Below are 26,839 nucleotides of genomic sequence, written 5' to 3'. Positions count from 1 at the left end.
TTTAAAATAAAACTCTATGAACCGCTCCATTATGAACGTACGAGCACTAACTTACAAGCTGTAAAGTAAACAGGAAGCGTTTGTCCGAAAACCGGTTTTGCGAGGGAACGCAAAATATCTTTGCAAGAGAACGCAAAAGTTTTGCGAGGGAACGCAAATATCTTTGCGAGAGAACGCAAAGTTTCTCGAGGGAACGCAAAAGTTTTGCGAGAGAACGCAAAAAAAATTTCCTCCCACCCCGAATTTTTTTTCCACCACCATGTCCCTTTAGGGGCTCCGTAAGTATCAAACATATATTACTGTTCAAAAGTTTGGAGTCTTTTTTATGGTTTTATAAGAAGTCTCTTCTTTCAAAATGGTCACCAGTGTTGCATAAGTTTGATCAAAAATACAGTAATACTATAATACTGAAATATTAGTATCTGTTTTCTGTTTATACATTTTGAAATAATAGCAAAGCTGAATTTTCAGCAGCCGTTACTCCAGTCCTTCATTTTACATGATTCTTCAGAATTCATAATATGCTAATAAGCTGCTCAAGAAACATTTATTACTAATATTAATGTTGAAATCTGTCGCACTGCTTAATATTTTTGTGGATACTGTGATACTGTTCCCCCAAGATTCTTTGATGAATAGAAAGTTCAAAAGAATTAACAGCATTTATTTCATTTGGTTTGAAATATGTTGATTTTACTGAATACATAAGATTTAAACCTAATCATTGCGTTTCCATAAATACTGGTGGTGCAACTCACTACTACATGGATGTCTAAACTTACATAATCTTAATTACAGTTGATGAAAATGTCTGTATATTTTCCAATACCTCGCATATGGGAATATATATGACATTTATATTACATTGTGGGAATTTCTTTTCTATGATGAATCGATGTATCCTTATGTAAAAGGGCAAGGATCAATCTTCTGAACCTGGTGAATGACACTTTCTTGTAAACAGAATATAAATAAATCCAATCGACTGGTACCTCAGAAGCATTTATATACAGATTACTAAATCAATCCTTTATGCATGACAGCACAGCATGACCCAGAATGACAGTGAATATAAACCATTTCTTATTGTATATCGTGTCAAACATTCAGAGCTTTATAATGAGCCTATTGTGTATCAAATAAAAGTGCTGGTGGAATATTAATAAAACCGAGAGAGACTCCTGACATTATTCATGTAAAAAAAAAAAACTATGAGTCTGTAGTTCAACTAAACCAAGCAAATCAGACCTGAAAAAGGCAGAGATCGCTTCACACTGCTGAGCGTGTTACCTTTACACTTCTGATCAACTTTATTCTACATTTCCACCACATTAAAAGCTAATTACATCTTACTCGACTGTAATCTTCTCCTTTCATTAAACACACTTTGAAAATGTCATTATATCTTTAATAAAGTGGCGGTCTCATCGTTTGAATATAATTACAAAGCAGCGATATGGGACGATTAAAATTCCGTCATTTACACGCATTATAAGTGTAGAGGCCAAGCCTGAGGACAAAGACAATAGATGCGTTGGCGGCTCAGCATCAAGCTCTCTTCAAACACCTGCGATGATTGAGAGGCTGTGGCAGGTTCAACATCATTAGAACGATCTATTTCAGGAATCTCAGAAACTGCTAGCAGCAATTTGTATGTTAGTAACTGAATTCAGAGTTCGGTTAATGGGATCAGAACTTTTCAGCGCACTGAAATAAGCTGCACTAAAGATGTTCAAAACAAGACAGTCATTTTCCTCTGCAGCAGCATAGGTGATGCGCAATCAATTAAATCAGTAAATATTCAGCCACAAAAGAAGACTGTCGAAAGGATAATGACCTTACTTTCATATGCTCTTTGGAAATTGAATCCAAACAGGGCGATCAGAACTCCGGCACAAAGCAAAAGGCTCTTGTATCACCCTAAAGGGGTTTATTTTGCGCTAATGACGGGAGAATGTACATTATCCCACTTATTACTTACCAAATAAATAAATAAACTGACGTGAAATACTGATTTGAGCTGAAATGATCCAATTGTGTGAGAAGAAAGAGACTGCAGAGTGATACCAGAAGCATTGAACTAGCACATTGTAGGAAATTGGTTGTCAGGATCAATGGTGAAATATACAGTTTAACGATCATTACACAAAAAAATATTCAATTGCAGAATGCCATGCCTGACCAATCAGAATTGAGCATTCCAGTGCACCGTGTAATAATTTTAGATAATGACTGCTAAACTGTATAATTTACCATTGCCCCAGACAGTCAATTTCCTATCGCTGTGCTAGTTTGCTGTATCGCATATCACTCTACAGTCTATTTCCTCTCGCATAATACAATAATTTAGACTAAAATCAATATTTCATTTGCATTTCTTTATTTATAAGATAAGCAGCCATGTAATAAGTGGGATAATGCACAGACAGTTATTTTTGCAAAATGAGCCGGGTGAAATGGTACCAAAATACGCACACCTACCCCAACATTGTCCTCCAACATGTACTGCTTCCACACACGTCCGGTGTCACTGTACAGGAGCATGTAGGCGCTGACCCAATCAGTGCTGCCGTGACGGCCTTGTGTGGCCACCGCTGTCACCTCCATTCTGTCCTGGAGGTCAACTTGCAGCCAGGGCGACCTGTCCGTCGACTCTGGGCTCCACCCACCTCCTCCTAGAGAACCCATAAGACCTCTGTCAACGTTTATCAAAACATTATTCGATTCTGAGTGCCATACGATGTCCTTGCTGAAAAGCAAGACGTATGGGAGAAGAAATTGGCTCTGGCTTTCATTCGAGCAACTATATGAAACTATCAAAACTGCATTTTAATTTGGCTTTCAGTTGGTTTTGTATTCAGTGGGTGAGCTGCTGTCAATCAGTAGACAGCTTCCACTCCAAAACAAGCCAAGAAGCGTCGACCTCTTGACCTCACTTAACATGTACAGCGTTCACTTTGGATCAGAGAGGGCTGCCAGCACATGTGCTCCATATAAAAATGCGTTTCTGCCTCCACAATCCTCAAGCTCACTGTATGGAGAAATTGGTCTGACTCAGGCAGAGAGGTTCATTACTCAAGCACTGCGGACACCACGGGAGCAGATCAGAGCAGAATTTTAAACTGGGGACCTCTGACTTGAAAGAAGCAGCGTTTACACAGACCCCCTGGAGAGAGGAATTATTTAGTTTGTTACAGATGCAGGCGGTAGAGGTTGGTCACATCTATAAATAGCTTAGAGGACATGCACAGATAGGGCAAGAGTGAAAGCTCAATAATGTCTCAAACCTGCAATTTTCTGGAGTTATGGTTTTCTTTCTTGTAATTTTGGGCATGAATTAAATTCACATGAATGCAGTAAATATTTAATGATTTGCATCTTGTAAGTTTTTCTTTGACCCATGATTTATTTATATGGTTTTAAACAAAACGTTTAGACACAGGGTTTATTCTGATGATGATGCATTATTATGAAAATATTCTTGATACATTACCTTGATAATATTAGATCAAAAATGAATAAAACATTAAATATAGTTTAACTGTATATAATATTGTAATTAAAAAAAAAACTTAAAACATGAACATGTACGCTACTGTTAAAAAGTTTTTTTTTAATGATTTTTAAATAAGTCTGTTATTCTCACCAGCATTTATATATCAAAGAATGACAAACCCAAATACATTAATAAATAGTCAGTATAGCATGTACACTACAGGCAAGGAAGGGTTGCTGTACTCAAGGGCTCATAAATAAAAGGCTAACACTAAGAAGGCTTAAATTTCCCAAGTGTAATTTACATTGTCTTCTTAATTGACTCATATGAGTGAATTAACATGCAAATGAGAACTTAAACTTACCATCTTTTTTGTTTAATTTGGCAAAGTACGCAGCCCGACTGTCTGAGAAATGTGAAGAGCTCTGAAAGGAGGTTGCAGGCAGAATAGATGCCAGAGATCCATCACAGCTGTCTGGATAACACAACAAATATAAAACAGACACATATTAGTTCATGTTAAAATAAACCCCTCTACTTACAGATTTCCTTCAGACGAATCCTTTTCTGTTCAGATAATTTTCCATCAGACAGGTGAGATGGATCTCTTCACTAATACTGATACCTTCAAATAATCCTGATATTGTGGAACTGTGTGGCAAATCCATCTTTATGCACCCCTTTTGTTCATATCAAACCTAGCTGCAACATTTTGAGAGTTTGAATAACTAAGTGAACTTTTTTCTTAATAAATTCAGAAATTGCAACATTCTATTACATGTAGATCTGAAGGACAACCTGAAGAAAAAACTTTAAACAAAAAATTAAAAATGAAACAAATGCACACATAAAAGTTTGGCATTGACATGGTTTTACATGTTTTAGAGCTTGTATAATCTTTGTAATTATACACAAAAAAAATGGCTTCATGGTCAGAAGCTTAAAAATGAGATGGAGAGAAAAACAGGTTTCTGGGTCAAGAAAGCAACTGCTGAAGGTTATCTCTATGGTAACAGCAAAATATACCGCTGTACTTTGGTAAAAGTGTCATAATTAGGGTTAAAACACAGTAGGGGTCTTGACTTTACTGTTTGATGGAAAAGGTTATGTGCTATATTATCATGTAATCATTTACATACCGTGAAACAAATTCTATTTTACAAAATTCATCACAAATACACATTAATCTAGAAATTTCCAAAAACATTTAGTAAAAATCTTGCCCATAAAAATAAACATTATTTTGCAAGGTCAATGAAACTTGTCGCTGTCGAACTAATGTCCCACATGAAGTGTCCTCAATAAGACCTCCAATGGCTTCAGGGCATAATAACTTCAAAACCTACTATTAAACACCACATGTGCCATTCTGAACTAAAGACAACCGCATGTTTTTAATCAATGAGTTAAAATCTGAATGAATTTAATTAGCATGTGGACAAACTCTTCTTGAACCTTCTCTTGGGTGTCTGCTAGAGATGCTCAGCTTCCTTCACTGCGGTTTTCATTACAGCTCCCCAAATGATGTGAATTACTTTGCATTGCAAGCAAAGGCCTTGAGGCAGGAAGAGATATGAAAGGGTAAGTGAATATCAATAATTACACATGGGATTTCTCGGTCAGCTCCCTACCCCGGTGTTACATTCCACAAAGACATTTCCATTTTAAAAAAATTCTGGCGTACTTTATGCTTGCCGTCCAATGTTACAAGCGAGAGTCAAAGGCTTAAAAGGGCACTTAAATAAATTGATAGTTATGAACATCATGAAATTATAGTCATCAGTTGTAAGTTCACAGGGGCTGATCTATACATTCTGCATATGAATGATCTGAAGTATTTCAATCACTGAAAGCATCACAGACAAATGCTACATGCTCCAGATAACCCCTCCTTTTAAATTTAGATGACATATGTTCAGCTATTAGCCTCCTGCTAAGCGCTAACCACTTTTGACCTTCATACATATATGAAGTCACTGCAGTGTCTGAATCTTTTCATCATATTTTTATGTTCAAGCTCTCTTGATCTTTGCAGATTCGCAGTGATGAGACCAACAAAAGCAGACAACAAAACCGCTTTCGTGAAGGCTACCATGAAACGTTAATAATTACGAAATGAAAAGCTCTTATTCAACCAGACCCTTCAAATCTGAATTTGCATGAATTCCTCAGATGAAAGTAATGAATGTTCATCCATTTATGGGAATTTGGGTTTTGAGTAATTTTGCCAGATGATGTTGGCACGACACTGACATTTAACAGGAGAAAAAATGTATTTGGCATTTATTAGAAATAAAGATTATAGTCTCTGTACACAGTAAGCAATAAAGGTGCATTCAGTTAATTTGGTGCTAATTAAAAAAGTTTTACACATTAAGAAACAAATTGTTCTATTGTGAAGAGTGATCGGAATGGTGTACACTCACATGAGAAAGACTTTACTTATAATAGTTTTCTATAAGAAGGGTTTTAATTTTGTATGGTGCAGGTCACCCCCCTCGATGTGTTTTGCCATGTTGAAATGCCGTGAGCTGTTGTGTTTGACTAAACATCAGAGAAAATCCTCACACCTCACCCTTTGAAAAAGAATTGTGCTTAACTGTATTGAATGTTTAATTGTAGTGCACTTAAAAACTGTGCTTGCAGATAATATATTAATGAAATAAACAGCCTCAATAAAAATAAAAAGTGTACCTGAAGAGAATAAACTTTCATGACTGTTTCTTAACACACTCCCATACATTTTTAAAAAGCCAAATGAAAAGTTTTACTTTAAATTATTTAAAATGTACTTAAATAACTTTAAATGTAATTAGTAATCTTTTGTTATGCTTTAAAGAAGCACTTATAATTAAGTACTTGATTATAATTTTAACAGTAGGGTGTTTTTACTTAATTGCACTTAAGTATATTATTTCTATAATATGTACTCTTTTTAAAAGTATGCTTAAAGGGTTCACCCAAAATGAAAATTCTGTCATTAATTCTGTCATCACTCACCCTCATATCGTTCCAAACCCATAAGACCTTTGTTCACTTTCAGAACACAAATGAAGATATTTTTAATGAAATTCGAAAGCTTTCTGACCCTGCATAGACAGCAACGCAACTGAAATGTTCCAAGGCCCAGAAATGTAGTAAGGACATTGTTAAAATTGTCCATGTGACATCAGTGGTTTAACAGTAATTTTACGAAGCTACAAGAATACTTTTTGTGTGCAAAGAAAACAAAAATAACTATTTTATTCAACAATTCTTCTCCTTCGCGTCACCATCCACCGCCATTCATGAGAGTACCATGATGCATGCATGTGCATTCTTCTGCTTGTAAACAATGCGCAGCGTGTTCAACATGTTTTACGTCAGCAGCAACACACGCATGCGTCGAATTGTTGGTCATTGTCATTGTACTATAAATCACCAGCAGTAAGTTGTAAGTTTACATCCTGTAAGTTTCAGAGCTCAAAACTTTGTTGTTAGTGTAAAAACAGCTTATTTTAAAGGTAGTCTGCAAAAATGACAGCTTTTGGAATGTTCTAATCTGTGATGTAATAGTGTGGATAAGCACCACCCTCTACATTGCCTGCCTGTTTAGCCCCGCCCACCGTTTCGCGCATGTAGTCTTTACGAGAGAGGCAAACAAACAGGTCTATGCAGAAACTAAACAATAAAGATGGCTCTGAAGACAATAAGATGCTGTGCAGTGTCAAGTTGTGGAAAAACAGTGTTAGCCTTGCCTTCCTTCTGATCCCAGCATTAGGAAAGAGTGAATTAACTTTATTTTTAATGAAGATCCAGATTGCGTCAGTAAGAACTCTGTCCTTTGTTCACTTAATTTTATTGCGGATTCGTTTACAAACAAGGCACAATTCACAATTCAAAAAGATTGAAACTAAAAGATGATGCTGTGCCGACTATACTGGATCCGACAATAATGTATCAACACACAAGTCTGAGTAACTGTTTTCATTACGTGGTCACTATTGCATTGTCTCTTCTTACAGATTGTTTGATATGTATTGAGTTATTTATGCATTTTTAACCTAAATCACAGCAGCGTCCATCTATGAGGAATGTACGCTATCAAGCATACACAACTATTAGCCAATCATAGCACTGAGCATTTACTTCCTGCCACGCCTATTCAAACAGAGCGTTCTGATGAGGAGGGTTAAAAACAGGACAGAAAATAGCCTATTACGTCTAAATGATGTATAAATCTTGATAACATTATAAGTAGACCTCAGAGAACAGTACAAAATAAAAACAAAGGCAGTTCATGACCCCTTTGACGATGTCCTTTCTACGTTTCTGGGCCTTGAACGTGGTAGTTGTGTTGCTGTCTATGCAGGGTCAGAAAGCTCTCGGATTTCATCAAAATTATCTTCATGTGTGTTCTGAAGATGAACAAAGGTCTTACGGGCTTGGAACAACATGAGGGTGAGTAATTAATGACAGAATTTTTATTTTTGGGTGAACTATCCCTTTAATTGTAAGCCTACTTCTTTTTCCATGGTCTGCAGATACAGTAGTGTTTGTGTCGTTTGATGATGCAAAGAACAAAAAATTAATCAATAGAACACACTTAATCTCATGCTTTACCAGAGGAGACAATGACAGAATCAGTACCTGTACGACCGAAGAAGCCAGAAGCCAGAAGCCAGAAGACCGACAGAGACAAAAAATGGGAGTAAGCATCAATATGGCATACGCAAAATGGAAAGATTTGATGACAAAGAAAATCCTGCATAGTAATGCCAAAGTTGCTTCTTTTTTTACTGGACATGTAAGGGAATTCATTAATGTGTTGAGAGCGCTCTCCAAAACTCACTAGTATCAGTGTCATTTACATAAAACTCAGAGACACTCATGCTGATCCATGTCGATCTGGAATTTAGTGGAAATTATTGACCTAATCTGAATCTTTTGATGAAAGGAAAGGAATCAAAACTGCACAAACTTACGAGACCTTTTAGAGAAAGCCTGTGGCAGCGCCGGCTCTCCCTGTGCGCTCATTGAGCTGCGTTTAGGATTACTGTGCCTCCAGCGTGGAGTGGCAGATTACGAGTACAGCGATCTGAGCGTGTCAGCACTCACAGGCCACTGATCCGGGTAAGGCTGGGGAGCAGATCTGCTTGGACTCCGACTCTCTCCCCATTGTTCCACGTCTCCACGCCAGTGCACAGCAAGAACCTCTAATCTGCTGTAGAGCAAGCGAGGACACAGTGAAAACCGGCCACCAAGCGATTACAATAATCACTGCATTCCAGCCATCTGCGAGTCGAGAGCTGTGTTCATTTAGGGAATCCATTCGGTTTCAAACGGTGTCCACGACAGGCTGGAGGGAGCTGAACAATGTTTCCAGCTCAATGAAGAAACAAGGTTTGAGTGCAGATGAGGTAAAATATCATTCCATATTGCTGCAAAAACCCTCTGCGTGACCTGACTTGACTGCACTCATATCATGTATGTGAACAGATGCCTGTAATACTGATTTAACAGCCAAATGAAGAGGATCAAGCTGTTTTCATACATCTGAGTGTCTTATTCTCCTGGTGTGTCTATTACATATCAGCCGTAATACATCAGAGCTCCTCAGGGATTATACTGATCACACTGTCACACGCTCTAACAGCGCCATTCAAGCCCTTTATGATTTAACCCATTCATTCTTCCTGACTATGATCTCTATTCCTCTCATTTCGATCTACATCATAATTAAAAAGTCTTATTAGCTGTGAGAAATGTAATTCATATTACATCACCACACTTTGTTTGAGCATGCATTCAAATAAAGTAATTTTACACGCTTCCAAATAAAACAAAACGCCCTAATTGATGTAACCAAACCCAAACGATAGTACAGTGAGTCAAATCAGTGAATCAGTTTGTGTATCTGTTTATTTCCTCAAACCATACAAATGTACTTGTTCAATAGAATGACTCAGACTTTCTAACTTAACATATGAGAGAGACAGAGAAAAAAGATCACCGTTGAGGTGAGTGCTATATCGTAGATTGTTATTAGAAAATATCTCTGTGCGGTTTCTCTTTGTTTTTGACTTCTGAATGCAAACAGACATGAATACATTAAATAAACAAAATATGGACAAAATCTGTATGCTAATCATGGTTTACTCCAAGAATTTTCCATATTACATATTATACTTTGCTCAACATGTGAACACCTTTAACAACATTCTGACGGTTTATTCAGTGTGTGCATGTCTTGAATGCTTGTGTGTTTATGTTAAAACCAGAAAAAAACACATTGACTTCCAAATTTCACGTGAACATGGTACAAGTGAATTGCACACACTGTAATTCAAACGAGGCTCTGTCAGTTAGCAGTTTTGCTTAGTTTTACATGTTAGCTGGTAATTCAGTGTCTCTCCTGAACTTTGCTCTCATTTCTCATTTCTCTTCTCATAGAATAACCAGTTTCATTTAGATCAAGTGGCTTTTGTTTTTGTTCTGCAGTCTGTGTCGTCGTGTTAGCAAAAGATTAATTGTCAAAAACAGGCCCTCGATGATAATATGTATTTGGTATCAATGTAATTGTATTATCCTGTTCTCAATGATAAGCATAAATAGCTTTCTCACTCCTACACTTGGTGGGAAATGAAAGCTCTCAATATCTGATTCTATCAGCATCGGTCTAGAGCGAGCCATCCATCTTTAACATCATCGACTCCCACTGTCACAGACTGCAGCCCAAACAGATGCTGGCTGCATTAATTATATTTCACAATTGTCAGCAGATTAACGAGGACACTTGTGGTTGCCAGCATGTCATAAAGTGTCTGACTGCATCTAAATGTCTTTTGACCTTTAATGTATTCAAGAGGTCAGTGCAAAGTGCTATGGCTAAAAATGCTAATTTGTTGAGGCTTTAAAAAATGATAGACAGTATTCGGTTCCCAATAATACTGAATGCTTGTTTAGTTCTAGGGTAGCCTACAACTGAGACTTGCACTGCTGTCAGGTGAGCTGATTAGAGAAAGCTATACTGGCAGACTATCTGAGCTCAGTGTTTTTTTCTACAGTCTCAGCAGGTTGAAATGTAGGTTGAACAATATAAAGCTATCAGCTCCAGTACTGTCTCTCAGCCATTGCTATCATTGAGATTATATGAGCCAAATCTACCTATACTATCAAACAGCAGATTAAAAGAAAAGCACATTCGAATAGTGGACTAATACAGAATAGATTAGCTAAATTGTTTACAAACCAGTTTGGTTACTAGTACTGCAGTTCAAAGGTTTGGGGTCAGTAAGATTTATTTATTTATTTTTAAGAAATTCATATTTTTCTTTAGAAAACACAGGACGTAACACAAGTATGGATTAAATTGATCAAAAGTGACAGTTAAATCATAATGTTACAAAAGATGTCTCATTTAAATAAAAGCTGTTCTTATAAACTTCATGTTCATCAAAGAATCCTGAAAAAAAGTAATCAAAAATATTAAGCAGCACAATGTTTTAACACGAAGAAGAAGAAGAAGAAATTTCCACCAAATCAACATATTCGAATGATTTCTGACACTGAAGACTTGAGTAATGGCTACTGAAAATTGAGCTTTCCATCAGAGAAATACATTACATTTTAAATATATTAAAATAGAAAACAATTATTTGAAATTATAATAAAATTTCATAAAATAACCATAAGGGACTTCCTGCAAAACCATTTTAAAAATCTTATCAACCCAAACTTTTGAAGAGTAGTGTACATTTTACAAGTGTAGTCGAAATGAACTGTCAAATATAACTGAGATCCCATTATATAGTCATATAAATAAATAATGAACATAGCAAAAAACACCAAGTAGAATCATATAAAATACAGGAGGTATATCAGCATATTACAAAGATAATTCAAAATGAATGTCCACAAAATGCAGGGAAAAGTACGTTTGTATTTTGAGAAACATATTTGTGTGTGTGTGTGTGTGTGTGTGTGTGTGTGTTTGTGTTTGTGCATTATACGAGTAAAAGAGCACCACTGCAGGAATATCTTTATAAGGATCAATTTTATATGCACATATATTATTAGCAGACTTTCCACAATGACCAGGGAAGGACTCCACTGCTGGTGTCAGCAAATAGCTTTAGTGCCACCAACAAGGTGGATTATGCAGTGGCAGTGGCTTGGGAAATGTGACCAAAATCTCATTGGTTAGTCAGATTTATTTATTTTTATTTTTTATTGGATGAAACCGGTCTCTCTCATTCTAGAAGTGAAAAGGCATTGAGGGCCTTATGTTTTGGCCACTTTCGTGCTGGTTTTGGCAAGGCTACACAGTTTGAGATGGTCTACCTGCAGCAATAGCCAGCCTAACCAGCCAGTGCCAGTAATAGACATTGTCTTATTCCAGTAAGAGCTTGTGCAAGCTTGTGCCAGAAAGAGAACAGTGTCGCCCATCTAAAACAGGCCCAAACTGCTCTAAGATGTTTTTGTTTTCAGCAGTAGTGTAGAGACTGTCATTAGTGGTGTGTGTGGTCACTCTTTGAAAACGTGAGTAATGTCCTAAAGCAATAGCTCTGCATGCATACAGGATTTGCTGGCCCAGCACTTAGCATGAGAATACTGTTCCAAAGACAAACCATATGAGAACCTGACCTTCTCATGCAGATTGGGAAGGAATTCTTTCTGTGACAGATATGCATCATGAAGCCTAATAGGAACATCACTCAATGCCTTGATACGTTATTCTCTCCAATGATTTTAAGTAGAAAGTGTACCCAGGCCTATGAAACATTAACCCTTCTTTCAAAGTCAATGATAGCTGCTATCCATTATGCTCTTCAGCTTTTTCCTTTAATCATCCTTTTAATATACAGCTAAAAGAAAAAAATCATATCAGCAAGACACTGACACAGCACAGCCCAAAGAGCTCAATGCACTGCATATTATGTGAAAAAACCTGGTAGCCAGTCATACAGCCATCTCCACTTAAAATAAAAGAGGTTCATGCTAATTCTGTGCATATTTGCCAGAAAACTATAGGGGCCCCATTGCCAAGACAACTGCTAAATTGATCGAGAGAAGGTCACCCACCAGGAAACCTAGCCAAGTTAATTTTTAGCATCACCCAAGCTGTTGATGAGACTCAAGCAAAGGATGTAAAACAGCATGTTACACCCTGAGTGCACCACTTCTCATAATTAAAGGCAGCCAGACTGACCCAGTATTTTACACATGAGAGGATTTTTTAACATACATGGATAGGTTGAACGCTCCCCAAACCCCCATGTACATTACAATATGTAACAAAAAGATAATAAAAGATTTTTAACATATTTTGTGCAATTTTTCATCTGTAATTGGATATAAAGAGAACTTCATAAGACAATGAATAATTGTTTTCTATGGAATATGCCCAGGGGCATCATGCACCTACTTTTTTTGAGGGGGCTTCAGTGACAGATCTGGCACTTCTGCCTGAGTCTGTGAGTCATGATAGTCTAGAACTGTAATTTTAAAGTGTGCATGGGGGTTGGATTCAAATCCTGATATAATACACATTTTTATAATGAACTGAACTTGACTGCTAGTGATCGTCCTGCATTTTCCTCTAGGAATGCATAGATGCAAGATGACTTTTTTGTGATTCATGAGAAAAACCCAACCCCAAATGAATATAACTATTTTAACTTCTCGTAACACTTTATTTTACCGTGTCCTTGTTACATGTTACATGTACTTACTATTATAATAACAATAAATTATGCATAATTACATGCAAGTAACCCTAAGTCAAACCGTAATCCTAACCCTAACCCTAACCATATAGTGAGTGCATGTAGTTAATTAATAATACTCAGTACTTAAATGTATAATTACACTGTAACAATGAATGACACCTTAAAATAAAGTAACCTAACCTTTTACCGTAATACTTACTGCAATGTCTTCAGATCCAATTATATACTTTGAATTATGAACTGAATTAAGAACATACATTACCATCTTTATTGCTGCTATTCCGGATATAAAGAACATGCATCAGTTCAGTCTTTGACATACTCAGTAGCTTATAAAAACAAATGAATTTAAGCCCTTAGCATTGGACATCGCAAGGCTAAACTGCACCAGTGCACCTTATCTCTGCATTTGGAAACACATTTTGTAAATCAGAGAGCGTTCTCTGTAGTTTTTAATGTGTCTCACCTGCAGCACAGATTCCCAAGTGTGACATTTAAATGGATATATAATACATATTTCAATAGATTATGTTATGTTTTGTAACATTTTGGATAGATTCCCCCAACTACCCACACAAAAAATCTCTGCATGAAACACATAAGCTAAATTACATATTTTGGTTTCAAAACTGCCAAATTCACCAAAAGGCAACATCTTTGGGTCACTATTAATTTTGCACCTACAATAATTGTGGAACTTAATTATCAAATGTGAAAATATTTATTTTTTGTCTTTTGGAAGTTGCATTTGAAATCCATTTGGATCAAAAATCTGTGGGGGTGCATCAGTTTGAATAGGCCTGATGCCTCTGAATATGCCTGGCCTTACTGTGATAATCTCAGGATAATTCATTACTAAATTAAATGTCTTCGATTGGACTTTCTCGGCTTGTCAGATGGGCCATATTTTTTGTTGTAGATGAACATAATGACCAACATTGCTAAATAGATTAAAACATGGTATTTTTGTAACTTGAATAGATTTTGATGAATGTCTCTTGTCATTTTCCCCACTTTCCTCGGCTGCGAGACGTGTTTCGTGTTGGCTACTCTGCCAGCTATCATTTTTCAGCATTATTGGTCAGCATTTCCTCCTAATAGCTTTTGAACAGCTGTTATTTCGTGGCCTCTACATGCGCGGAGCTGTACGGGAGATTGGCATCACTCGGTCCCTAATTAGGCAGCCTGCACTTCACCAAAACAAACATTGCTCTACAAAGAGATCCGACTCAATAATGCCAACAAAGTGCTTTCTGTCTCCCAGCAAAAAGATTTCTGCTTCTCGCCTCTACCTGTGCCAGAACAAAATCAGATGTCTCAGGTAGGTGTGCTGTGTTTAGAATCTAAGACAAAAGATGATTAGAAATCATAACTCCGTTATAATGCAGAACATGATGAAATGGATGTTGAACAGATGGATTTTTGAAACGGAGCTGATGGATTTGGCGTATGAGATTAAATGAGTATACTGACATGCTTCTAAAGATGCTCTGAAGAGAAATGAATGGAATGAGGAGGCTAGCAACACAGAAAGATCAAGTAGCTCAAGGATACGGGACAGATTTCAATACAGTCTTCTGTTATGAAGCATGAACCTTTTTTGATGGCAAGATCAGCCTTTTTCTGCAATAAACACTGAGCATGAAAACCTAGGAATGAAAATAACAGCTAGAAGGCAACATCAAGCATCATACCGCAAGGAAGAAAAGAAGAGATACAGAGCAGCATGTAGAAGAGACATGAACCACTGACCAAAGATCATGACGCTAAAAATCTGTAGTAAAAATGTCACCAACGCCACACAATGCCAACCTGACCATTTTTGAAGAAGTGGCTGATGGACCTATATATCATATTTTTATTTGAATGTTATTTAGACAGTGTTGGTCAATGGCTAAGTGACTTAATTCCACATTTGGCATTGATTTCTACATTTTCTAGTCTGAAATAGTGAGTCTTGACACCAGTCCCGGGGCTAGACCATCGTTAACCTGTTATGTTGGACAGAGTGAGGAAATGCCTGAGGTTATTGTCCTGTGAGCTTCTGGTTAATATCACATCAGGAGAACCGTGTCTGCTGTTACAGGACAATGACAGTTGGGCTGCTTCCATCCCATCAGCCCAGATGGTAGGGCACATGCTTTGCCCCCCCATCTGGCTCATGGAAATGTCACAAGGTTGGCCAGCATTTGGATCATGATGGGATAAGAAATGCATGAAAAGTATGTTTTACTTTTGCTGATGCTTTGCTTTCAATCTCTGTGTTTCAGTGAGAGCCTTCAAGGGACATGCTAATGCTACCATATCACAGTTTAAGAACTTCAGAGTAACATATACTGTGGATTCCAGGATGGAGTGAGGTTTTAACAGGGAGAGGTTAAATAATTTGGAATGGGACATGGGATGCTCTTTTCAAAAAAGTTCCAAAGTTTCAAAGGATGTTTTGGTAATCTTAACACTAAGGAGAACGTTCTTTGATGTGGTGTTAGGATAAAACTCCCTCCCTATTTTTTAACACCCTCATCAGGTTCATGAAGTGAAACTGGAAAAAAAAAAAGTATTTTGAAAATCTTCCCACTGGGCATTTGGTGCAGTGAAAGAGATCAAGAGAGAGCAGCACTGAAGTGTCATATGCTAAATACTTTAGATATTGCATAAGCATAGTGTTTAAAACAACAGCATCTCTCTCTCCAAACACCCACATGGAGTTACAATACACGTATTTATATCACACTTCAAAACAATCACTTAAAGTGAATATAATAATATACAATTAATTACATACACTGCTGTTAAAAAATCTGAGGTAAGTTTTAATTATTATTTTTTAAATGAATACTTCTATTCTGCAAGGATGTATTACATTTTGTGTCAATAAAAGGCATTTAAAATTCAAAAGGTTTCTACTTAAATGCTGTTCTTTTGAACTTTATATTTATCCAAGAATCCTGAAAAAAAGGTATTATGGTTTCCACACACACACACACAAAAGGCAACACAACTGTTTTAACATAGGAAATGTTTCTTAAGCCCCGAATCAGCAAATCAGAATAATCTCTGAAGGATCATGTGGTACTTAAGACTGGAGTAATGACTGCTGAAAATTCAGCTTTGCCATCACAGAAAGAAATTATATGAACGGTAGTATATAAAATCAAAGATCAAAGACATCAAAAATGTGTACTGTTGGTGTGCTTCCATGTGAATGTTGGTGTGCATACCTTGAATGTGAGCCAATTTGGATAAAAGTGTCTGTCAAACACATAAATATAATTGTATCACATGTATTCCGATGGACTAAAATGTAATGGAAAGGAACATGGGAGCACCAGTTTAAGCTTCAAGAAAGAACAACATTAAAGCTGGTATGTGGTTGGAAAAAAACAACACTATTTTGGGGGTTGGGGGTTTAAAATATTCAGAGGAAATCTTCAGGATTAACATTCAGATGGAGCCACTGTTGTATTACATTCTGTTCTATTCTTCCTGTGCTGCAGAGGCACTATAATCGAAAAACAAAAATCTAATGAAATACTATCTAACTTTACTCTGACAAGTTATAGTACATACTCATGTCTACATGTCTTATCTGCATATGAATCACGTTTTAAGTGGAGAGGAATATTGAATGCATATGAAGGAAGGTTGATTGCATGCATTATCATGGTTGATATAATCCAAGAACATTTATTGGAGTGGAGACTGCATGAAGATTTGAGATACATAATTAATACTGAGAGCTCACTAGAGACAAATAATGGATGAAAGAATAGAGAACGCAAGATGTAAAGCAATGCAAACCACCATTTAATGTGCATTCCTCATAAATTATTTTCAAATAAATGAAACTAGACCAGCAATAGAGTCATCCTACCAATAGCTCGAGTAAAGCCTGTGTGCAAAAGCCTCATTCATTTAGGACTGATCATTTTCCAGATTCTATCATCAAAAGGTATCAGATGAAAGCAAACAAGTAATGAAAGGCCACAGTTGTGTTCTAGTTCCTTGTTTGTGCTCATCTCAAACTGACAATTCACACAATTTTCAAAGCATCACTCTAAAAGTGTTTCTATCATATTAAAGTAGCTATTTCAAACTTTACATTTAAGTAAGATTTTGCACTATGGCCTCAATTAATTCAACTTGATTAAATCTAAGAATAAAAATATAAAATAACATTTGACCTTCTTTTTCTTTCATGGCATGAATTTAAATTTATTTAACATATTGTTTAACTTACTAATGCTGTAAACATTTGTGGGGGGAAAAAACTAATAAATAATTTTGTCTCTCATGAGCCACACTTTAAAAAGAACAAGAGAGCAGGCTCTGATCTAACTCCCGAGAAACTATCTGTTATATATTTATGTGTGTTTACACTGAGGGAAGAAGAGGTAGAGGAACAGCATGATGGATTATTACACAGAGAACAAAACTAGAGCCATATGTGTGCTAGTAACTGCAACTGAATTGTAATATCTGCAAGAGCAATTAATTCTTCTACCAAAAAAGCCATGCGTATTGAAAAGATTCATGATCCAAAAATGTTGCTCTTCTAATCATAACAAATGAGTGAATGAGACAGCATACGTTTTACACCGACTCTTATATAACTGGCTGAACGTCTAACGCCTAAGAGGTCATAGCTCCACCGGATACAGCTTATCTCAGATCAGTGATAGATAAAAGATGCATGATCTACAATAAGGCGGTCTACAATAATCTACTCTATGGTTTAGGCGTAGGAGAACCAATAAGGCTGTTGTTATTGTCTAAGATCAGACGATAATTGCAGACAGAGCACATGTGTGTCAATGTCAGCATTTCAGGACAAACCCAGGTTAATGAAAATGTGTCTTCATAAGACTGTAAACAGAATATCCACAGAATCTGCTGACTATCCACTAACCTGCAGTGCAAAACATTTGTCAGACCTAGTTTGTCAGCATCAGAAATTCAGCTAAATCTGTTTCATTCTGTTCCATGTATCTCCCTCTGCAGATGTGAGGCAGGGGATGCAGTGATTTAGGCTGAATAAAGCCTTGATTAATCAATATTTTCATGCTCTGACGCCCACACAGCATAAATCAGCATGGAGATGAAGTCAAGTTAACAATATGGATAACACTGTCAATGCTCTTCACTGCCTCTAGCCTTTCAAGGCGATTTATATTATGCACTATAGTCTTAATGGCATTCTCTCCATTTTCCCTTTTATCACTTTCCAAGGTGTTGCAGTGCAAATTATTCATTTTTCATGAACATTAAAACAGAAGCAAGTTGGCGGTGCATTAATATTTGAAAGAAAATGTGAATTGGCCATGTCTCGTCATCTACTGTAACTTTAGTGCCAAACTATTATACTGCAAACAGAAAAAAAAAATCGTCTAAAGATTCCCTCCCCCTAGATGCCCACAGGAAATCTGGTCAGCTCCACAGGAGAGCTCCCTTAAAAAGCCTCCCGCGTTTGACCTCATAAGAAAGTTGAAATAAATGACTCTATCATGCTAAAGCCCGACAAGGCTCCACTCTCCCCCACTGAGAGGGTAGTTGTATTTAGAATGTTAAATCAGTCCTCCTGTTCCACAACAGCACTCTGACATGCGTTCAAACTGAATAAATATCGGTGTCCTGTTTGGGTCAATGCACACGTTTTGCACTTCAAACTTGAAGTTAAACTTCAAAGACAGAAATCTGGAAGAACTTTTAGCTTCAGGCAATTATAGATGGATTGATTGACAAAGCAGTATGATTCCGTCTATATTCAGTCTTACAAAAACAACAGCATACACACTTTAACTCTCTGCATTAAGTGAAAATTCATGAACAATTGATCTAAGCATATTTAAAAAAAAATATTAAATCTGTCATCAAAATGTCATAACTCTATCTTCTTTATGGTGATGTATGCCAAACTTCTCCATTCACTGAATCCCTTTAAACTCCACCCCTTCTGCCTCCATCCAATCAACAAACGATGAATAGAACCAAGTCACCAGCTTAATTTTTTCTCTTTCAATCATCTATTTCACTTGATAATCAAAATACTGAAAAATAAATCTGTCACTATTTCATTGAGACTTTAATGAAATATCACAGATATAATACATTTCAACCCGGAATACACCTTTAAAAATAAATTGATTATTTGATAGGGTGTACAGTAGTCAACATTTGAAGTGGATCAAAGTTTTTCTAAGACAATAACACATTTTGGTTTTAGGTTTTAGGATAATTTTGAAGAAAAGTTTTGATCCACTTCAAATGTTGACTACTGTATAGAGTAGATACATGAAGAAGTTAAAAATCTTAAAAATACAGGCGCTTGATCTCTATGGCTCCAAAGAACATCCATAGAACCTTTCCATGGCACATGGCACTTTCACACAAAGTTTTTTAAGAACAGTTTACTGAACTGACTGGGAATCTTTGGGGTATTTAAAATAGAACCTTTATTTTTAATAGTGTATGTAAGCTTTCTATTGCACAAAAGTGAAAAGGTGAAAAGGTTTGCCACACTAAGATTTTTATGGACCCTTTCTGGAAAGGTTATTTTGGGAACCAAGAAATGATTATAAGACATCAATCAAAGAATCTTCATCGTCCACTTATTTTTAAGAGAGTAAAAGCCAATACATGGCAGCCAGTGCTGCAATGTCAATGTCTGGTTTCACTGTCCTTGAAGGGGTTATTTGACTATTCTTCTCACTAACTGTCCAGGTGGTGTGAAATTCAGCACAGTACGTTCTAGAGATGCCGAGATATCTTAAATATGCATGCAAGTCTCTCACATATTCAGAAACATGCTTTACAGTAAATCAACAATTCTCTATGACTTGGATCAATCATTCTACATCTCTACTTTTATTTATTTACAGAGTAAAGAGTGCTGGACATTTTTAATACAATCAAGTCCACAGACGGAAAACACTTGAGCCCCTGGGACCTGACTAACTGTTTGCCCTAGCCAGTGGAAACAAGGCTTTCATCTTGTGTCATGTTGGAACCCTCCACTGTCCCAGTGGTCACAGTTAACGGGATGTAGTTGTTCTTCCAGGGACACCAGATCTGAAAGGACATCCCCTTGTTATCCCTCTTTGAGAGCAGAGCCAGAGGCTCCTGAGAGAGAGACAGAAGCAACCATTATCTCTGTTACCTGACACAGATGACAAGGGCATGATGGATCTCCAGCTTTATTCTGGTACCCCTGTGGTAAATATGAGAATATCTTTTTGCATGTCCTCAGTGAGGATTCACTTCATCTGATCTCGATCCACAAAGCACATCTCATGCAGAGCACAACCATAAATGCCTAAGAAAGTTTTTGTTTCGTATCACGTAACGATGCAAACTGACTCGGAACACATAAAAATGACAGATATCCACTGAAACCTACAGATACTTCCTGTTGCATAGTGTTTCTCATCTCAATAATACAGAAAATGCAGGGCGAAAATGTACTGTGCTCCCCTGATTCACACAATTATAGCTGAGAAGGCACCCGACTAAGAATGCTTTAGACACACAAGCGTCATACAGAGAAATGACAATCAATGGCAGTAATGAAAAGATGATGAAGTGTGTTGGAATGACAATAGAAATTAAAAGCTTAAATCAGACTTTTTGGCACAAATAACTATACAACATTAAAATAACATTGAGGAGACCAGAGAGAGGGCAACGCCATCAGTTTAACTGATTAGAAATGTGCTACAGATCATAAGACCACCACTCTCTTCAAAACAATTTTGAGGTAAGAAAGAATAATTTCATGGCAGGTATTTATTTTAATGCAAGATCATGTCATTGCATAATGAATGTTAAATGACAGGAATGGTGTCATTTGAATCAGCAGGTTCTCTTTTTTTACATTTAATGACACACACATTAAAATAACTAGAAATATTTCTGAGCAGATGGGGATGATTGTAACACTTTTGCATGTACTTTTACCTGAAGCACAAAAATCTAAACAAAATTGGACAGTATATGAACATTTGTGATTAACACACTCACATACACACTTATGTATTTAGAACTATTTTTCTAACATTTTTTACATTTTTCTATATTTGTTTACAATTTTACTTGCTCTTGTGATTTAAAATGTTTCCTATAAAATGGTTACAATAAAATGAGGCTGATAATAGGGAATGACATAATTTTGAACAAGTAACTTAATTTCCTTCCTTCCATTATTAGTGTTACAAACAGTCCGGCATTCCTTTGCATTGATTTTAACAACTCTTTCTGTACCTGCTATTAATTTAGACAGTTAAGTTATAGCCTAGATCTATAAACTATTTTGTATCAGACACTTGTGCGACTATTATATTAAAGTTTAAAGAGACACACACAAAAAAAACGAGTTAACAGACGTTGAAACAAAATGTTACAACAACGCCCTGTCTCCTCTACACATTTAGTCGAGAAAGCATATTAGCCTCAATAACTGCTTATTACGCCTCAATTTCCGTGATATAGCGATCGAATATGAAATGTTAAATCTCTCACACCTGCTCCACTATCTTTCAGCAGATGCTTATGAGAAGTCGCATCGTGATACGCGATATGCACCAGTCATTCATTGTACATTGATACGGGTTCATCAGATCCAGTTAAAGTTTACATTAGCAGGAATCGTCTTTAAATCCCCTGCACTCTTTCAATAACTGAACTGATTTCAGAGTGTTTAGAATCTGTATGAAACCAATGGGTCTAATAAAAGCGCATCTAAATAAAACACAAGTCAACTTTTAATACAACGTTAAACGGCACTGCAGGTACTTACAGTGACTGGCGCACATTGCCGAGCTGAGAACGGAGAGCAGCGTCAAGCTGACAGCAAAAGCCTGTGACTTTGGCAACTGCATGTTGTCCAGGTTTCCCGATGGCAGTATATCCTAAATACGAATTAAAACAATTAATGTATTTCCAATACGATTCGCGCGTCTCACTGTTCTCGTGAGTATTTCAGTGGCTCGTGCCTCTCTATCCTGACACCAGCAAGCAGCAGAAAGAAGCTCTTAAAGACACCCACAGCTCCCCAAACGCCGTCATCATCATCCCTCTAACGCGCACACTTACACACCGCGCTCCCTCCTTTTCCAAAACAAACACTGGTTGAGCTCCAAATGCATCAGAAGCCAGTCCCATATGACATATACATTTGTTTTGGAGGAACAGAGGCGAACGATGTGGAAAACTGTATATTCATCAGGGCATAGTAATTTCATCAGTGGATTGTGAGCCGACACGCTTTCAGCACCATGGACAGCTCCACCAGGACACTGCCTGTTGATGTTTAAGAACATAGTAGCTGGTTTACAGCTGGTCTAAGATGGTAAAAGCTGGTTATTTGTTGGTGCGATTAGCTGGCTGACAAGCAATCATGTTCCAGCTTGAACATTTTAAGCTGATATTAAACAGCTGGTTGAGATGGTATAAAGGACCAGCTAACCACATGGCTAGACATCCACATTTGGACTTATTTATTTAGCAGATGCTTTTATCCAATTATTTACAAAAGACCAGATAAGACAACTTAAGGTCTAACTATCTTAGACCAGCTACAAACCATGTTCCAAGTTTCAACACAATGCTACCAACTTAATGAATTCTGATAGATACAGAAAACCAAACAGCAGTGAGTTAATTAAAGTTGCAAAGACTAAAGTTTCATATCCAAAGAGATATTCTTTATAAAAGTTAAGAGTCAACCACGCCTACCTAAAACGGCTCGTTCTAACACGCCCCCACATGTCTACGTCACGATGTGGGAAGATTTGCATAACGCCGCCCAAATGGTCACGCAAAGAAAGAAGGCGTAACTTTTATTCTCGCTGTAGTATTGTTGTTGCCGCCGCCATGTCGTGAAGACACTGTGTGTTTCGTTGTGAAAGCAAAACTACTTTGTTTGGCCTTCCAAAAGAGGACGACATCCGCTTCGTCATGCCTGGAGCTGATCCGTGCTGGTCGCTTAGGAAATACATCAACTTCGCGCTGTGGATCGGCTTTCACCATGGACGAAGCGGAGTCCAGCCCGGGGTCGTCACATGTGGTTGCCGCAAGCCCGCCCACCAGCCGTCGCTCACTCTAGCCCCCGGCCTCTGCTCACTCTAGGCCTCTGGCCTCCGCTCACTCTTAAAAAGACAGTATAAGTCATTATAATCCGTAATTATGTCCCCCCTGGATGCAACAAATGCCGCGTTTATAATGGGTTTTAATGTTTTTGTCTCGTCGCTCCGGGGCACGGCATCACAGTATGGCAGGGGGCATAACATTTCCGTCACACGCTTGAGGTATTCGGCCAATCACAATGCACTGGATAGCTGGCCAATCAGAGCACACCTCGCTTTTCAGACTGATGAGCTTTGTAAAAATCGACGCGTTTCAGAAAGGCGGGGCATAGAGGAGAAACAATAATGTACAGTATGTGGAAAATAATGTGTTTTTTAACAACATTATATGACCCCTTTAGCATTTTAAATACAGTTAATATTTAACGACCTTTCTCAGTTGTCTGTGTAATTATAGTAATAGTCATTGTAACAATAAGTCAATAACAAACCCTGATTTCCAATATGGAAGGACAGTCTTTTACTTAAGCTGTGATGAAGTTGACCATCAGCGTCACTGACCACTCATAACTCTGAATAGAGATGGATGTTCTGCATTTTTTCCCAAAGTGTTTGCTGTCCTATCTCTTCAGTTACTGTATGCGGACCATTTATTTATTAATATTTTTTCCTTAGGCTGGTGTTTGTAAACACTTTTGGGTCTCATCCATCTTACTTTACTAGACAGCTGGTGACACCCATAGGCTTGAAATGGGATGACAACACCTGCCCACTGACTCAGTCAACTACTGCTCCATTTCCCTTAGTGAGGACAAAATGATTCACATGGAAAGAATGAACAGAAAGTGGTGTAAAAATCAATGCATTATGTTCAAATTCTGTTAATCAATACATAAAAGCTTTTTTTTTAATACCTGATATTAAAGTACCAACCATTAACAAAACCAGCTTTGTTAACTCATTTGTTTAAACAAATGCTAAATGCACTCATGTAAGTGAAATTACTTCCCCCTCAACTTTTTAATCTTTATTTCATATTTAGTCCCACTGCTCAAATCATGCCAACTGCATCACTGGGCAGATCAACAGCAGGTGGGTTAAACAACATTAAACTAACCCAGTGACCGAGAGTAAATCACCACAGGTGTGCAAGATTCTTGTTCAATACAGTGTCACCTCATTTACCTAGGCTCATACTCATGAGAAAAAAATGTGGACAGATCGATTAAAACACAAAGGCATTGCAATGGAAGTTCAAAGCTGGTGGTAGACAGTTGGATGATAAGTGTGTTTGTGCAACAGTCAGATGGCTTAATGTTGTGGTCAGGACTCATCTCCCACTGGGAAGAGTGATAAGCATGTTATCGCATAAGAGAGTATAAACAGGCTTCACAAGGGACAGAATGCAGTGACAATGACATTAATATTTAAAGTTTGACCCTCTCAGTTCAGATGTCCATTTTCTCATGGGTCAAAATAGGAAAGATCTGCACTGTGAAGCATTCAGGAAGAAGTGAAGTCACCAGCACTTCAATATCTCCTTATCAATTATTTATTAACCAAACATTATGCTTGACGATATCAGATAATGCGTATAGAACGTATTGCTCATGAAGCGGTTTGTTTAAGCAAATGCATGACCACTCATGTTTTTTTTCCCTTGCAGTTTGCAATGAATTGATCTTATTCATGAGCTGTAACAGTTTTTTTCTATATTTGCACTACTTCATGTTACGTGGATCAATACTAAATGCTTTGTCGAGCATCAATTGTGTGCAATAAATATGCTTGTGGTCTAATTAGTGCAAAAAGATTCACGATCTCACTGCCACAAAGATGATAGAATTATGCACTCTATATCTGATTACCATATGAGGACTTTTCAACCGTGCATGCTAGTTCCTGTTTTCTTCTGCAGTGGTTGTGAAGGAAATAGATTTTCAATGTGACAAGAGTGTCTAGAGAATGCATTGCTGAAGTTATTGTGTGATAGACTGTCCAATTACAGAATCATTATACACTATTTAATTAATATTTATTAAAAATAACCTATGTGCAAAAACACTTTAGCAAGTATAAGTTGTATTGAGCTTCAAGGTATTTATTCATGTGCATAATATAAAAAAAAAAAAATGATTCATGTGCCCTGCCTTCTACTGACGGCACTATTTCCACCATCTGCATAAATGCATTCAGTTCTCATTTATCTAGAAGCTCAATAGACTCTCCCTTAAGGTCTTCACCCTGTGCTTTTTCTTGTCGGATGTCAAGTTATGAGTCTGTACTTAATCGCTATTAAATTACAAGGCCATCTTTGACACTTTCTTTCAGCCATACAAATCTGATTCTGGTTAAACATCGCCTTCCTAAAGATGGGAGAACCATGAAAAATTTATTATTTATTGTAAAGTCTCAAAGGTTGCAGGATGTTAAATATTTCAAGATCTCTTATATCGCTCTCAGAAACGGATACAATCTCACCACAATGAAGAATATGACTGCTTAAGGCTGTATACCAATCCTATCCGATGTCCAATGATCTTGAGCTCTTGGGTACTTTCCCTATGGTCATTATTCCTGTAAATACAAAATTCAGAGGTTGAGATTCTGATTTGATAGATGTAATTCAAATGGTGTACTATAGCTCAGAATTATGCATTAAAAAGCTTCTGTTTCTGCACGAAACTGAATAAATTCTACAGTGTTGACTATATATACATTTACCGATCATCCAGAGCACTTAGCGATATTGTCAAACCAACATTTGATTCATATACTCTTTTATTTGTCAAAGTCAAAAAAGTCAAACTCTGAGGTGTTGAGTTACCACTAGACCACAGAGTTCTTCTTGCAAACAGATCTGTAGTGAAATGGAAAGATTCTCCTGAAATCTTCTCTGGGAACGGTTGCAATGGATGGATTTTGTCTGCTTTGTTCTCCTTCATTCTTGGCACAATGTCAGACATGAGCTGCTTCATTACTCACGCCTCTCCAGACGAGTCTTCACCTTCACTGGCCCTGTCAGGTATGTGTGAGCCTCTGAACTACAGACATTACTCCAAAGAGAACATTTCCTTGAGACAGCTGTCTGTGTCTATCTGCTTTTAAAGAGTGAGCATTTGTAACGGAGTGTTTCAGGTCTTAGAATCTGTTTTGTTTATTTAGAAATTTACATGTAAAAGAATTTGTTCTTAAGAAAAATAATACACAAAATCTGTAATCAAACTTGGATCTTTATATTTCCACCATTAGAGGACCTAAAGTTAGATACATTTATTTTGGGCACCACAATCTGAAACGTCCCACACACCTTAAAAAGTGTTCTCTCCTGCTTAAATGAGTCTCAGTGTTGATTCTGAATAAAACATTTCTAGTACATTTACATTTAGTCATTTTGCAGACGCTTTTACCCAAAGTGACTTACAATTGGGGAATACATAAAGCGATTCTTCTTATAGAGGCAAACAGACACAGGAAGTGCTCGTAATACCAAGTTTCAGGCATTTGTTCAAATAAGTACAAGCTAGAAAGGGAAGGAATATTTTTTTTTTTTT

General features: G+C 37.1%; 1 protein-coding gene across 1 annotated transcript in view; it reads right to left on the bottom strand.

The window, feature by feature from the left end:
• The window catches only part of LOC107684760 (contactin-associated protein-like 5), a 76,034-nt gene extending 53,773 nt beyond the window's left edge, over positions 1-22,261 (bottom strand). Inside the window, exons 1-3 of the mRNA XM_016481152.1 lie at positions 21,998-22,261; positions 3,861-3,971; positions 2,482-2,675 (exon numbers count right to left, since the gene is read on the bottom strand). Coding sequence (XP_016336638.1) covers positions 2,482-2,675; positions 3,861-3,971; positions 21,998-22,079 — 387 coding nt within the window. The 5' untranslated portion in view covers positions 22,080-22,261. The remainder of the gene's footprint in view (positions 1-2,481; positions 2,676-3,860; positions 3,972-21,997) is intronic.
• Positions 22,262-26,839: the final 4,578 nt, after the last annotated feature.

This window comes from Sinocyclocheilus anshuiensis, unplaced genomic scaffold, assembly GCF_001515605.1.
Source record: "Sinocyclocheilus anshuiensis isolate Anshui unplaced genomic scaffold, SAMN03320099.WGS_v1.1 scaffold277, whole genome shotgun sequence".
NCBI lineage: Eukaryota > Metazoa > Chordata > Actinopteri > Cypriniformes > Cyprinidae > Sinocyclocheilus > Sinocyclocheilus anshuiensis.
This window is presented reverse-complemented; position numbering and strand designations above follow the sequence as displayed.